This window comes from Strix aluco, chromosome 2, assembly GCF_031877795.1.
Source record: "Strix aluco isolate bStrAlu1 chromosome 2, bStrAlu1.hap1, whole genome shotgun sequence".
Classification (NCBI taxonomy): domain Eukaryota; kingdom Metazoa; phylum Chordata; class Aves; order Strigiformes; family Strigidae; genus Strix; species Strix aluco.
Genome location: NC_133932.1, coordinates 126679995 through 126695750, shown reverse-complemented (window position 1 = coordinate 126695750; position 15756 = coordinate 126679995). Strand labels below are relative to the sequence as shown.

The 15756-nt window shown below is 44.0% G+C and overlaps 1 protein-coding gene across 3 annotated transcripts in view; it reads right to left on the bottom strand.

Annotated features, from left to right (window-relative positions):
• SLC36A4 (solute carrier family 36 member 4) overlaps positions 1 to 14379 on the bottom strand; it is a 112694-nt gene extending 98315 nt beyond the window's left edge. The window contains exon 1 of one of the 3 annotated variants that reach the window (XM_074816290.1): positions 14337 to 14379. In XM_074816290.1, the coding sequence (XP_074672391.1) occupies positions 14337 to 14364 (28 nt within the window). In that variant the 5' untranslated portion in view covers positions 14365 to 14379. Of the gene's footprint in view, positions 1 to 10403; positions 10749 to 14336 lie in introns of those variants that run through there. The other 2 variants (XM_074816291.1, XM_074816292.1) reach the window with 2 other exon arrangements.
• Positions 14380 to 15756: the final 1377 nt, after the last annotated feature.

Sequence of the window (15756 nt, the reverse complement as noted above, 5' to 3'; positions counted from 1 at the left end):
TAACCTGACAAAAATTACTGCTTAATTTGAAAACAAGATACAAGCACAAAACCAGACAGGAAATACAGAACATAATGAAAATTAGTCATTGTATTGGGTTTGTATGGCAAGGTTTTGGTAGTGGCAGGGCTACAGCAGTAGCTTCTGTGAGAAGCTGCTAGAAGCTTCCCCCGTGTCTGACAGAGCCAATGCCAGCCGGCTCCAAGATGGACCCACTGCTGGCCAAGGCCGAGACCATCAATGACGGTGGCAGCATCTCTGGGATAACATATTTAAGGAGGGGGAAAAAACAGCTGTGGAACAGCAGCTGGAAGAGACGAGTGAGAATATGTGATAGAAACAACTCTGCAGCCACCCAGGTCAGTGAAGAAGGAGGGGCAGGAGGTGCTCCAGGAGCCAGAGAAGAGATTCCCCTGCAGCCCGTGGTGCAGCCCATGGTGAGGCAGCTGTGCCCTGCACCCATGGAGGTCCACGGTGGAGCAGAGACCCACCTGCAGCCTGGGGAGGACCCCACAATGGAGCAGGTGGATGCCCAAAGGAGGCTGTGACCCTGTGGGAAGCCCACGCTGGAGCAGGCTCCTGGCAGGACCTGTGGCCCTGTGAACAGAGGACCGCACACTGGAGCGGGTTTGCTGGCAGGACTTGTGACCCCATGAGGGACCCACGCTGGAGCAGTTCATGAAGAACTACAGCCCATGGGCAGGACTCACGTTGGAGAAGTTCATGGAGGACTGTCTCCTGTGGGAGGGAGCCCACACTGGAGCAGGGGAAGAGTTTAAGTCTTTCCCCTGAGGAGGAAGGGGTGGCAGAGACAATGTGCGATGAACCAACCACAACCCCCATTCCCCATCCCCTGCTGGCCGGGAGAAGGTAGAGAAATCAGGAGTGAAGTTAAGCCCAAGAAGAAGGGAGGGGTGGGGGGGGACGTGATTTTAAGATTTGATTTTATTTCTCATTACCCTTCTCTGATTTGATTGGTAATAAATTAATTTCCCAAAATCAAGTCTGTTTTGCCCATGATGGTAATTGGTGACTGTCCTTATCTCAACCCACAAGCCTTTCATTATATTTTTCTCCTCTGCCCAGTTAAGGAAGGGAGTGATGGAGGGGCTTGGTGGGCACCTGGTGTCCAGCCAGGGTCAACCCACCACAGCCATTCAACAAATCATTAAGGTTTTTATGAAACCTTAAAAACATCTAACCTATCAGCAGGGCACTGAAACAAATCCTAAGCCAGAGGAACTTACAAAGAAAAACTGTAGAACACGTGTAATATATCCTGTAAAGCAGAAGGCAGCTTATCGAGGTAGTTAAAATTAAAAGCATTAGCTCAAACTGTCCTGAAAACAGCAAAGGGTCATCCCAATTTGATGTCAGTAAAGTTGAAAGCCCGTAATGAAAGGACTTGACAGAAGCAAAAATGACCAGTGGAGAACAAAATCAGAGGTCAGAGACTCAACCAGAAAGTCCACTGTAAAGCAAATTTATACTCAGTGATACTCTAATTACACAAGTCAAGACAGACTTAATCATCTTTCACTACACGGCAAATAATCTATTAATTGATCAAAAGAAGGGTCAGCAAAGGAAGTTCCTTCCCTCTACTCCCACAGCATTGTGTTGACTAGTTCTTGAGGATGCCACAACCTCTCTCATCTCTGAGTCACTGCTGGGCTCACTCACCAAGACACTCACCAAGGCCTGCCCGAGTCTAGTTCTGAAGTAAAAGTCTGTCCCCTCAGAAGTCAGAGGAAGCAAAGTGCCAACACTGGAAGTTTCACCAGTAGGCAAGTGATTAGGCTCACTTTCATTTTTTAAAATACCAAGTCTGAACTAACAATCTGAAGTGTTTTCACTAGAACAGGCCAAACTACAAGTGTGGAAACTCTGTGATCATGTGAGATTCAAAAACATATAAAAGAAATCATCATTAAATTATTTTTCCAGTTTTGACTCCATCACATTTTGTAGGGTGCTGTTTGTAATGCTAAAGAATAATGACAACATGCAGCAAGTAAGGTTCCTGTTTGCAGTATGAGGGGACCAGGATGACTCTTAGGAGCAACAGCACTGGTATCAGCAACTGCTCAGTCAAGGGAGAAAAGCTGTTTTCTTCCATTCCAGCCTCATACTGAAATGTTTGATATATACATACATTTGCACTGTTTACCACACAATCAGATCACACTCAGAAGACTCTGAATTTTATAGACATCCTATTTTACTTTTCTCCCAACTTCCTGACCCTTCTTCTGATCACAAAGGAAGTCCTTTAAGAATGGATTTAAACATACTCAAGCATTCCCCTCATTTTTTTAAGTAATAAGAATTTTTCTAAGACAAGCTATTTTTCCCCTCAAAAATTCATCTGCCCATGCCTAAAGCCATCTAGTCATCTAAAGGTTATTACTATCACTATCTCAACTCTGATAGTTACTTAACTTACTGTCGTGTCTAGAAGTGCTAAGTAACCCATGCTCTGGAGAAATGCACAGTAAGAAAACAGCCTCTGCCCTGAAGAGTCTACCAATCTAATTAATCATCCTCAGTTCACTTACTGGGTAATTTTTTAACATTTGGGGGTTTTTTAAACCATTTGTCATTTTTAACTTTTCCTGTGAAGTAGTTTGTAGCTTACTGAAGGACTGCTTCAGAGTAGGGTGTCCTTAAACAAGATTGCTTTTGAGTGTTTTTAATGGCTTTTTGCTGTCATTTATGTAAATACCAGTCCTGACTACATCAGTACAAACACCTATGAAACATTGTACCAAATAAGCCCAGAGCAAAATACACATATTTGCTATAACTGGCAGATTTAATTCACACTAGAAACATATTAAAACAAACAAACAAAAAATTAAAACATTCCAGAACAAGCTTCCAGTATCAAAATCTTTAACAGCAAGAAATTTTAAAGATATTTAGAGAACTTTCAAAGAAGTTCAAGTACAAGTCAATTTTTCCTAGTTATCAGTATTCCATCAGACACTGTCAAAGAAGTTACCTAACCTCTTTGTCATCAAAGAACAGCACAATCAGACTGGCAAAATGCACTGAATTTTTCTGGGTTCTACTCTGGCAGAAAAATAAAATAGCAGCTATTTAGAAACTAGTGCATAGCATCTATGTAAATTCTAGGTTACATCATAAAAAGGTTTCTTCCCTGTGTACACTAGAAAGATACAGAATTCAGTTCTTATTTTCCAATCTACCATTACAAAATAAATAGAACAAAAATGTTTACTATACTCTTACTAGACTCTTGACCAAGATGCCCTGAACATGCATATGATCACCCTCATGGAGTGTACTTTAATCTGGAACTTGCCTTCTGTTGGAAGTGTGGGAAAAGCAAAACAGTGAAAATCTGCAAAACACGCATTTCCTTAACACATGGTGCCCAGAACAAACACAGGACAGGATAGACATTCAGTGATTTGTGTTGCCATGGCACCAAGGAGGAATGTGAAGTGAAGTGGAGGCCTCATGGTGCCGTTCTTCCAATTTTCTCAATGAACATTTGACATGACTTCCCCTTCTCTCAAGGACTGTTTTGCAGTACTCTGCGGACCTTATCTCTCATTCTTCCTCTTTTCCCACAAAAAAAGCGCACACCTTCACAGAATATCACAGAATCGTCTAGGTTGGAAAAGACCTTGAAGATCATCTAGTCCAACCATTGACCTAACACTGACAGTTCCCAACTACACCATATCCCTAAGTGCTAAGTCAGCCTTACTCTTAAACACCTCCAGGGATGGGGACTCCACCACCTCCATGGGCAGCCCATTCCAATGCCTAACAACCCATTCTGTAAAGAAACGCTTCCTAATATCCAGTCTAAACCTTCCCTGGCACAACTTGAGGCCATTACCTCTTGTCTTATTGCTTGGTTAAAGAGACTCATCCCCAGTTCTCTGCAACCTCCTTTCAGGTAGTTGTAGAGGGCGATGAGGTCTCCCCTCAGCCTCCTCTTCTCCAGACTAAACAACCCCAGTTCCCTCAGCTGATCCTCCTACGACATGTACTCCAGACCCTTCACCAGCTTCGTTCCCCTTCTTTGAACACGCTCAAGTGATTCAGTGTCCTTTTTGTAGTGAGGGACCCAAAACTGAACACAGTAATCGAGGTGCAGCCTCACCAGTGCCGAGTACAGGGGCAAGATCACTTCCCTGTCCCTGCTGGCCACGCTATTTCTGATACAAGCCAGGATGCCATTGGCCTTCTTGGCCACCTGGGCACACTGCTGGCTCATGTTCAGCCGGCTGTCAATCAACACCCCCAGGTCCCTCTCTGACTGGCAGCTCTCCAGCCACTCCTCCCCAAGCCTGTAGCTCTGCTGGGGGTTGTTGTGGCCCAAGTGCAGCACCCGGCATTTGGCCTTATTGAAGCTCCTACAGTTGGCCTTAGCCCATCGCTCCAGCCTGTCCAGGTCTCTCTGCAGAGCCTCCCTACCCTTGAGCAGATCAACACTCCCACTCAACTTCATGTCATCTGCAAACTTACTGAGGGTGCACTCGATCCCCTCATCTAGATCATCAATAAAGAGTTTAAACAGGAGTGGCCCCAAAACCGAGCCCTGGGGGACACCACTCATGACCGGCCGCCAACTGGATTTAACTCCATTCACCACCACTCTTTGGGCCTGGCCATCCAGCCAGTTTTTTACCCAGCGAAGCGTGTGCCCATCCAAGCCACGAGCAGTCAGTTTTGCCAGGAGAATGCTGTGGGAAACTGTGTCAAAGGCCTTACTAAAGTCAAGGTAGACAACATCCACTGCCCTTCCCTTATCCAATAAGCAGGTCACCCTGTTGTAGAAGGAGATCAGGTTTGTCAGGCAGGACCTGCCTTTCATAAACCCATGCTGACTGGGCCTGATGCCCTGGTTGTCCATTATATGACTTTTAATGGCACCCGAGATGACCTGCTCCATGACCTTCCCTGGCACCGAGATCAGACTGACAGGTCTATAGTTTCCTGGATCCTCCTTCCTGCCTTTCTTGTAGATGGGTGTCACATTTGCCACCCTCCAGTCCAATGGGACCCTTGCACCAAGGAATGTGCTGTGTCATTACTCAAGAAACAATGGCCTGACCACAGTTCCACCCACTCACACATACATACTTAAATACTACCCTGAGTTTGTATCTAACTTGGAGGGACGATAATCCAATACCAAATTGGAGGGACAGATCAGTGGGTTTGTGCTCCTCACCCCTCCCCCCCAGAAGCGATGCCTTTTGGTAAGATTCGGGCCCTCGGTTACGCCGAGTGATTACTTGAGAATTAAGTGTGCGTGATTGCAATCAGTTTTTTATGTGTAGTGCTATACAGCCAACCTGCAGTTTGTGCATTTATCGTAGGCAATCTCAAAGAATCTGTAGATGTTGCATAAGAATAAACTGTAATATTCACGAACCTGCCTGCTCCTCTTGAATGCAACCGGACCTACAGCATACGGGCTGTTTGTGCATCTGGTGTCAGGCCTATAGTTATGGCCATAATTGTCATACCTATTAAGAGATAAGTCCAGCCGCCCCTAGCTCCTCCAATCTCTGAGGACTGGCTAGAACGCAAGGGGATTCATCTCTTACCAAATTAATTCATTACCTTAAATGCAACACCTTCCTTGCTTTCAGGATCTTCAATTTCATCATACAGTGTCATGGCAGCCAAGGCTGCCATCCATCTTCTTCCATATTTGTGAGTAGCAGAACCAGCAACACTTTTCCCCTAGTTGGCTCATTAATCACAGAATCGTCTAGGTTGGAAAAGACCTTGAAGATCACCTAGTCCAACCATTAACCTAACACTGACCATTCTCAACTACACCATATCCTTAAGCACTTTCATGAAAGAAACCATCCTACAAGCCCCCCAGAAAAATCCTCAATGCCTTGGACCCTGCCACATTGCCTCCCTAGGAGGTATTAGGTGGTAAAAGTTCCCCATGAGAACCACGACCTGTGAACAGAAGGCTTCTTCTGGTTGTTTAAAGAAGGCCTCATTCATCTCTTCTTCCTTACTTTGTGGACTGCAGCAGACACATTTTTATTCCTGGTTGTCCTTACCTCTGATCTTAAGCCATAAGCTTATTTGTCCCACACAGCAATTGACTGATTATGACAAAAACCAAAGCATTTTTGGATGTAAGAATTAATGGAATAGAAGGAAGATGTATGCAGGTCAGACAATACATGCTGTCCCGATTTATTAAAATTGGCTTTATTTATCATGGAAGATCAAGAACAGGATGACAGATAACCCACGAAATGGAGGAGATGCTCTTTCCACACTGAATCATCATCCAAAGAGAAGCCAGCCTCTTCACCTATGAGACTGAATGCCTGACACTCAGTAATTACACCTTTTCTTCATCTTTTCCTCATTTGACCTACATCCTGACCTTTGTTCAGGAGTGAAATGGCAGTAATGAAAACATAAGCATTCTCAAAGAGACAGGAAGAAAGCTCACACGATTTACACCAGCAATCGACTCCAAAAAGCCAGCCTCTCCCCCAGTTGATAAGCCTGTTCCTGCATCTCCATCCTTCATGCCATACATACCATCTTGTATATTTAAATTCTTAAGTCCCGACATGCATCACCACTTCCCATACATTAATTCTTGTTGGGAAAAAATCCTTTGCTATCTGAAATATCAGTATCCACTGTGATTTTCAGGGACACCTCCTGGAGAAATAGCAGGACACTTGGGGAGCATACTACCACTCTGCCTGCTAGTGATAAGAGTAAACTTGAGTTTTAAGATGTCTACATGAGCATAATGCAGTTTTTAAGATGTATTTTTCACATCAAATTTTCAGCATACAATTTACTCTTGGAGATTACAATCAATCATGTGACCCACTGCACTGATCCAAAAGAAAGATAACCAGCTTCCCCACCAAAAGAGATTACATGCAAAGTTTTTTAGTCCATACTATAATCAATACAAACCTTTAAAGACTTATGACCTTTAAACACCATCTTGTTCCACTCCCCTGCCTTAGCCAGGGACACCTTCCACTAGATCAGGTTGCTCAAGGCCCTGTCCAACATGACCTTGACCACTTCCAACGATGGGGCATCCACAACTTTTCTGGGCAACCTGTGTCAGCGCCTCACCACTCTCAGCCTAAAAAATGTCCTCCTTATTTCTTCCTTTACGTTCAGTTTAAAACCCTTGCCCCTTCTTCTGTCACTACCAGCCCTGGTAAAAAGTCTCCCTCCATCTTTCTTATAAGGCCCCGTGAAGTGCTGAAAGGCCACAGTAAGATCTTCCTGGAGCCTTCTCTTCTCCAGGCTGAACAACCCCAACTCTCTCAGCCTTCACAGGAGAGGTGTTCCAGCCCTCTGACCATTTTCAGGGCCCTCTTGTGGCCCTGCTCTAATGGGTCTATGTCCTTCTTGTGCTGGGGGCCCCAGAGCTGGATGCAGTACTCCAGGCAGGGTCTCATTAATGCTGAGAAGATGATCACATATGGCAGCAATTTTATACCATTTCCTAGGCTAACAGCAGTATCATAATAGTCCTTTTTTAAAAATTGCATGAGGAAAGATTTTGAATTTCCAATCATATACTGACAGAACACAGTGAGTAAAAGTTCCCCTCCATAAGCAAAAACTTTTGCCATGCATGCGTCGCATACACTAACCTTTACTGGCCTTGAACTTTTGCAATGGAATATTTTGTCATCATGCTATTTATTGAGCTTTCACATAAATCATTTCCCATATAAATGATCTTCAAGCACTCACAACTTTTACATGTTCTTCTTTTTCAGCTCTTCATTCTCTGCTGGATCCACTAAGTTATCTCCATATCAAAATAACATAAATACTTTGGGTTTGATTTGTTTTCATGTTTGTGTATTTGCCTGCATAACATTACAGTTGTTCTCAGCCTCGTAACTATTCATTTTTTCTGCATACATTACAAACATGTATAAAATCTTCTTTGTAACTTCTCCTTATGCCTTTTGGTATATGCTGTTCTGTACTTGAAACTTTCTCCAGACAGTCTGCCATCTCAAGATGCATTGACAAGATTCAGGAAGACCATAAAACTGCCAAAAATCACAATGGAGTTCTCTGAACTACAGCACAGCACGCAGCCTCACAATTGAGAAAAACAACTGTAAGCATGTGCTCTGGCGTATTTTCTTATTCCAACTTTTGACCACTTCAAGCACAGTTGTGCTCCTTCTTCACTTCAAGGTTTTCCACACTATGCAATTATCTCAACCCAAAAGGCAAGCAACAGTGAATTTAATATAGCCCCCACTCTTTAACTTACACCACTTGGGTGAAGTACCTGACCATCCTTTCAAGGAAAAAATGGTGTCTAAATACATTTATCATGGTGGCTTGAATATTTATTTCCAAGTCCTGGGGAGGTATAAGCTAGATATTTTTTACTGTTTTCCCACACCATTCTGTTATTTTATTAGTGTCACTTATGCAACAGAACATCCCAATTTCATATTCAATTGCCTTCACAGCTGAAAGCGTAAGCTATCACTGATGATGACAGAAAAACAATGCATCATAAAAAAATTACTTACTTTGAAAACCACATTGAAGTTCTATTTATGAAGTGGCTTGATGTACAAGGCAACGCATTTCATACAAAACTTGAGTCTTAACAGCATGGAACCTTCTATATGAAAGGAGCAGCTGCTATTCTGTAGTCACTACATGCAGGAACTGAAAGTTTTCTGCACACATACCGCTTTCTACCACATATTACAGTTACCTACATTCTGCATTCAGTACACATCCTGCTAACCTGTCCATCATTACTGGTCTACAGGTTGAAATGAATGAAGACCTGAATGTCAATAAAAGTTAATAGGATGGCAGGATCTTAGGCATTTCTTTAAACATGCTTCTTTCAAACACAGCCAGGCAGAAGAAGTCAGACAACAATCAAGCCAGTAAATGTCAAAACAAGGTTTTTACAGGGAATTTTCTTAGGCAAAGAACATACCACTAGCTGTTCCAGAGAGAAGGGAAGATTTCATCTTACTTAAACATTGAAAATGGGTCTATTTGTCCACAGAGAAAGAAGGTGATTTTCCCAAAATGTCCCACTAAAAAACTTTTTAAAGCTGCATTCAATTAAAACAAACATCTGTATATGTTTCTTTTCACAGATGCAATCTTTGCTAACTCCATTGCACAGTATTTGCATTATGCAACTGATTTTATTGCTATTATTTTACCACTGCTGTACTTCTAAAACTTCTAAAATGCTGATCAAACTGATAATCCTTAAAAGAAAAAAGAAAAAGAGTTCATCTAATGCATCTCAAAAACACAAACAGGCCTTCCAAAGCTCCAAGACCATTACCATCAGCTTTTCTCTGAGGTGGTAGCTGGTCACAACAGCAGCAAAACTGCACACAACTAGAGCACAGTAGGAGGTTTAATTAAGTATCTCCTATGACCGACCTTTTCTGCCGGATGAGGCACATTTATTTTAACCCAGTTATTATGCAGGCATTTATTTGTCTGAGCATATGCCTGGAAACAAAAATTACTTTTTTAAAAACAAGGTTTAAAGCAACAAATTTGAACTTAATAAAGACAACTATAAAGAAAAATATGACTATTGTTAAATATACTACTCCATACAACAAAAATTAAAGTTATATGTCCTTTATGTGTATAGGTCATAGTAAGTCTTGAGAAATGTTGTGTATTGCTACAAACTAAATCTCTTGCCTCTAAAATATAGTTGTAGGTCAGCAGAAAAAAAAAACCAGTAGAAATCCAAGATGACTTCTGAGGAAATTAAATCCAGAGTGAAACAATCTGATTTTAGATCAAGCACCCAGAAGAACACTGTGCCTGTAAAACTCCATGAAACAATAACCCTTTAAAATCTACATCCATTTATGAACATTTTTTTGTCTTGGGGGACCAGTACATAACCATGGTAGCAGTACCTTGAAATCTCTTCAACCATCCTTTAGCATAACAGTCCTGGGCAACAGATACAGAGGGAAATGGAATACATTAGGTCAACTATTTACCCATGTTCTCAGAAATAGCTTAAAGTAGACCTTAGAATATCCATTTCCTATCTGTACACGCAGGCTGGCAGTTCACTGATCCTCTTCTAACATAATAGCTTGTTTTAGAACAAATTCCACTAGAAGAGTTTTAAAACACAGGTAACAGCAACCAGCACCAATTCATATAGAGATAACTACGCTTACTACAGGTTCCCCTGAAATACTTTGCTTCCTTCCTAGAAAGATCCAGTGTGCACAGTTTAAACACCATCTCAAACTGCAGCTACAAGAACAGCATATGCATGCCATACCTGAATCAGAGGTGAAGTTCGCTGCCCGCAGTCTCACAAAGCACATGGTGCAGAGCACACCTCAACCTACCTTATTTCCATGCTCCACCAAACTGTCCAGACTGTGTCCAAGCACCATACGCTATTAATGATCCAGTGTTCAGTCACAGGACTCACTGAAAATTTTGCATCATCTTTATTCAGCACAACTAAAAAATGAGGAAATTCACTTCTACACACCCTTTTGTTTTTACTTAGCCAAAGCACCAGCCAATTTTCAGCCCTGTCTTTCCTTCAGCTAATACGAATTTCTTTCTCCTCCTGCCACCACAAAAATCTTTTCAGATCAAATGCTGTGTTCAGATCGTCTTTAACAGTTATTTAAATGGTTGTCATTGTTTGTTTTCTTCTGTGAACACCCATGTAAGCAGGATGCCAAAAAGTTCTGCAAGTACTGCTACTATCAAGCAAAGCAACACAAAATGCATTTCAATTTCTCTCAGAATTACCACTACAGCGTTAAACTGATTCCTTCACCTACTGGAGAGAAAAATCACTGATTCATTACAGCTACACATCTAAGTGTCAACACTGTATCCTCAAAGACCTCTGACGAATTTCAATCACTAGCCAACCACTAGTTACATAGTGAGATTAAATATGTAGGGTTTAAATTGTTACAAACAGTATTTCCAGTTTTGCATCTTCAAGCGTATTTTTCTGTCTCCTAGAATTTGCCAGGATCTTGCCAATGTTTATGGACATACTGCCAAAGAAACCTTCGAAATGTTATTAAATGTACTTAATTCTAAAGCTTTTATAGCACACTCAAGTAACCCTTTGGTTCAAAAGATCTGCAAAGAAATGAACTTTCACCGAGAACTTTAGTTAATTTTTCTCTACTGCTCAAGCAATTAACACTTCCAAAATTAACTGCACCACAAGGGATAAAACTAATCTCCTTCATTTTATGGGAGAAACAGTGACAAAAGGGTGAAGCAGTTTGCCAGGGCTGCACAGCAAGTTACAGGCTAAGGAGATACTAAAAACAAAGCCAAATACAATCTTCTATTGTTCCTTGGGAGAAGATCACCCTCCAGACAAACTCCCCTCTAAAACCCCTTTTCCAAATCCAATTTAGCAATATAATCCATCTTTTTTTGCCTCAAGGGTTTTGAAGTCAGTGTCATTGAATAGAAAGAACTGGATTTGACATATAAGCATAAAAAGATTTGGGGGACAGGATATAGTTTATCATTGTTTATGTCAGCTGCTTTAATTCATTTATGGGAGAAGAAACATACAGGTCTTGTTGAAATACCACTTCACATGTATATTAAATGCCTGGCAAAAAACAGTATGCAAAAGGGGTCTTGTAGATACTTCACTGCTCAATCAGCTTCTACACAAGAACATGCCAAAAAGGCCAGAAACAGCACAAGATTCACAGTCCTGTGAAATGTGTTTATTAAACAGAGAGTGACCCAGAGCCTCTGTAATAGGGATAAAGATTCCATTTAATAAGCAGCTTTTTTGACTGCTGCATAAAAGAGAAAATCAGAACCACATAATCTTGACACTAGCCTAAAATGTGGTTTTATGCTAATATTTTCTCACAGGCTACTGAATGCCATATTCATGATCTGGAGGGCATGCCCAGAGCTTCGGTCACCTAACCAAGCCTGTGGCTGCTCTTATGGGACAAGATTAGTGATCAAGTCTCTGAATAGCAGAGCTTTTCAATTCAGAATTCTGAACCAGGGCTCTCAATAAAAAATTAGTTCCAAAAAAACCGTTGTCACTAATTATTTTCAGAATCTGGAAATGGCTCAGTAAGCGGCTCACTGTCTAACCCTCAGTTACTCCCTCAACCACAGAAATACCTGTTTCTCCACTCCCCAAACTTCAGCCTATAAATAACCTTCGCAGCATTTCTCCAGAAGGCATCAAACTGTGAAGTACAGCATTGTCCACCAAACACACATGAATCTGGCAAGATATGCCACATTACTCAGCCATGTGCTTCCACAACCACCGAAGAAATTACAGATCAACATAAAGTGACTATGAATGGTAGTGCTAGGGGCATGCTTGTCAAGACTGAAGAACTTCTGTAGGTTTTTCTACTTCAAAGGGGAGCTAACAGATAATGCCATTCAACAGTACACAAGGCAGCTCCCTTCTTATTTTTCACTACCACAACTCCTGCTGAATACAAGAGACGTAAGAACAAATAAAGAAAAAAACCCTCAAACAAAAATGTACTTCCCAGAATGAAAATTAAGAAGGAAAACTCACTTGGTTTAAAAATGTCTAATAAATACCAATTACATTTTCCAGAACAGTAAAATTTAGCATTAGCTTTTGGTGTGTTTTTCAAGAACTTTTAAAGCTATGCTTGGTGCAGTTATTTGAATCACTATTTATTTTTCTTTGGAAAATATATCTTTGTGTCATTTATTTCTCTTCATTACAGACTGTGACTTAATAAAGTAGATTTATTCTGCTTTATGGTAGAATTTATTGATCTTGAGAATGGTTATGTCTGAACAAATGCTGAAAGTCAATAATGCCACTCAGTAAGCAGGAAGAACTGTTTGCTTTTGCATCGTAACTGTCAAATCCAGGCGGCCAATAAAACAAGACACCTGAGTTATTAAACCAAAGTGTCCACAGATCTCCATAGTTTATTACACACTTTCAGAGGAGCACTTTTACCCCAACCCATAATGAATCATTTATTTGAGAGATGTTAGTCTTGAATAATCTACTGTCCTGTCCAGACCAAGCTACACATTTCTAGACGATTAATGCACTTTCAAGTGATGACACATTGGCAAGATTTATATTTTATTAAGTATTCCATAGGACTAAACCACATAAAAAATTTCTGAAAGCTTATCAGATGTTGATCTGCATTTTTAAACAATCCCATAAAAAATTCTGGTTCTAAGGTTTCTAATAGAGAAACTGTCAAATCTGTGACCTTTGCAAAAAAAAATAAAAAAGCTACAATTTCTTTCTGCCACCTTTGCTCCAGAGGTGGCAATCTCTCACTGCAAGATAGATCAGCCTCTGGGACAACAAACTCTGAAGAACATCTCCTGCTTCCCATCATTACCACTGGACAGGACCAATCCTTGAGATTACAGCAGAACACAGCTTTGAGATCAGACTTTCAGTCTGCCCAGTCGAGCCCAGAATCAGCTGTACTTTGTACTGAACTGCTACGAGTTCTCTCTCGTCCATCTATGGATAGACAAATTAAGAAGTGAACACATATGTGCTCTCCCACACTTAGTTTTGAAGGTCCAGAGAGTAATCTGCAATAAATACAGCTAATATATCAACACACAGACACCCTCCAAAAAAACACCCAAACCACCCACAACCCTTCATCGTAGATAAAAGCATCATTTAACGATGCAAAGATAAAGCATTTCCTAAACTCCTACGCAAGACGGTGACTTCCCAATAAACCAAGAGCCAGCCAGGTGCGACTGACGCCGTCAGGGAACCGCCCCTGCCGCCCTGGGCCAAGCGGGGCCGCCGCCTGCCCTCGGCCCGCCGGCCCGGCTGCGCGGAGCCCCTGGCCGGGTCCCCCTCCCTAAGGGGGCGGCGGCGGGTGGAGAGGCCCCGCGGTCCCTGCGCCGCGCTCCGCTCCCCGCGGCCCCGCCAGCCCCAGGCGCCGCCGGGCCGGCTCCGGGCCGCTCATCCCTCGCCACCCGCCTCCCCGTCACGGTGCTGTGCGCCGGGGAGGCCCGGGCCGCTGCCCGGCAGGCCAGAAGAGCGGCAGGCCAGGGCCCAGCCCTCCCCGAAGTGGGATGGTTCATCCCGCCCGCCTCGATGCGCTGAGCGCTGCAGCGCATCCCCCGTGGGCCGGACCATTCCGCCTCGAGGGGAGAGGGGGGGAAGCTGGCCGGCCGCTCCTCCCGCTCACGTCCTCTCCTCTCCGCGCCGCGGCGAGCCGCCATCCTGCCGCCCCCCGGCCGCTCCCGCCGCCAGGCCGCCCCGCACGCCTCACCCAGCTCCTCCCTGCCGGGGCCGTCCATCGCCCCGCCGGCTCTCCGCTCGCCCTTCCGCCGATGTGGAGCCGGCCGGCACGGCGCTGCGCATGCGCCCCGCGGAAGCGAACCATAGAGACCAGCCGGAGAGACAAGACCCGCCTGGGCAGGGTGGGTGTTGGTCCTCCGCGGGGGCTGTGGGGGGCGGCGCCATGCCGAGCTCGTTGACGCCTCTAGGTTTATGCCGGGCGCTTTCCTTTGTGCCTCGGCACAGCAGCAGCCCTGCTGCCGGGGACCTCCTTAAGCATCTGCCCTTTACAATACCTGAGCCTCACGTGCACCAGCATGGCGTGGCCTTGTGTGTGCTGGGCTCCCCAGGTCAGCCTCACAATGGGTCTCTCTTGCTAGAGGTTGCCCCTCACACCCTCAGGCTTCTCTCTACACAGAGCTCCCCTCTGCCTCCTGGGCACCTCGCCTGGTTGTGCTGCTGCAGCCGTGCACAGCTTCCCTGGAATGGGATGCGGGAGCTCCGGCCTTCCCTCCTCAACCCTCAGCAAGAGGGTGGCCAAGAAGGCCAATGGCATCCTGGCTTGCATCAGAAATAGCATGGCCAGCAGGGACAGGGAAATGATCTTGCCCCTGTACTTGGCACTGGTGAGGCCGCACCTTGATTACTGTGTTCAGTTTTGGGCCTCTCACTACAAAAAGGACATTGAATTACTCAAGCGTGTCCAGAGAAGGGCAACGAAGCTGGTGAAGGGTCTGGAGCACATGTCGTACAAGGAACAGCTGAGGGAACCGGGTTTGTTTAGTCTGGAGAAGAGGAGGCTGAGGGGAGACCTCATCGCCCTCTACAACTACCTGAAAGGAGGTTGCAGAGAGCTGGGGATGAGTCTCTTTAACCAAGTAATGAGCAATAAGACAAGAGGTAATGGCCTCACGTTGCGCTAGGGAAGGTTTAGACTAGATACTAGGAAGCATTTCTTTCCAGAACGGGTTGTTAGGCGTTGGAATGGGCTGCCCAGGGAGGTGGTGGAGTCCCCATCCCTGGAGGTGTTTAAGAGTCAGGTCGACATGGTGCTTAGGGATATGGTGTAGTTGGGAACTGTCAGTGCTAGGTTAACGGTTGGACTAGATGATCTTCAAGGTCCTTTCCAACCTAGATGATTCTGTGATTCTGTGAAGAGCAGCAGGGCTTGACACGAAGCATTCAGCTAGTCGCTCGCCATGTGCAACACCTCATACAGTTATGAAACAGTGGGTAATTTGTGTTTGCCTTCCAGCACTAGCAGATTGTATCCTTTTTTTCTTTTTTTTTTCCTTCAGAGTCTTCAGGAGCAGCTGCTCTTAGATCAGCACAGGCTGCCTCATGGGAATTAGTGCTGCTCCATGGGTCTGCTGCAGCCACAAGTCAGATGGCCCCATAAAGCCCTGCCCCCT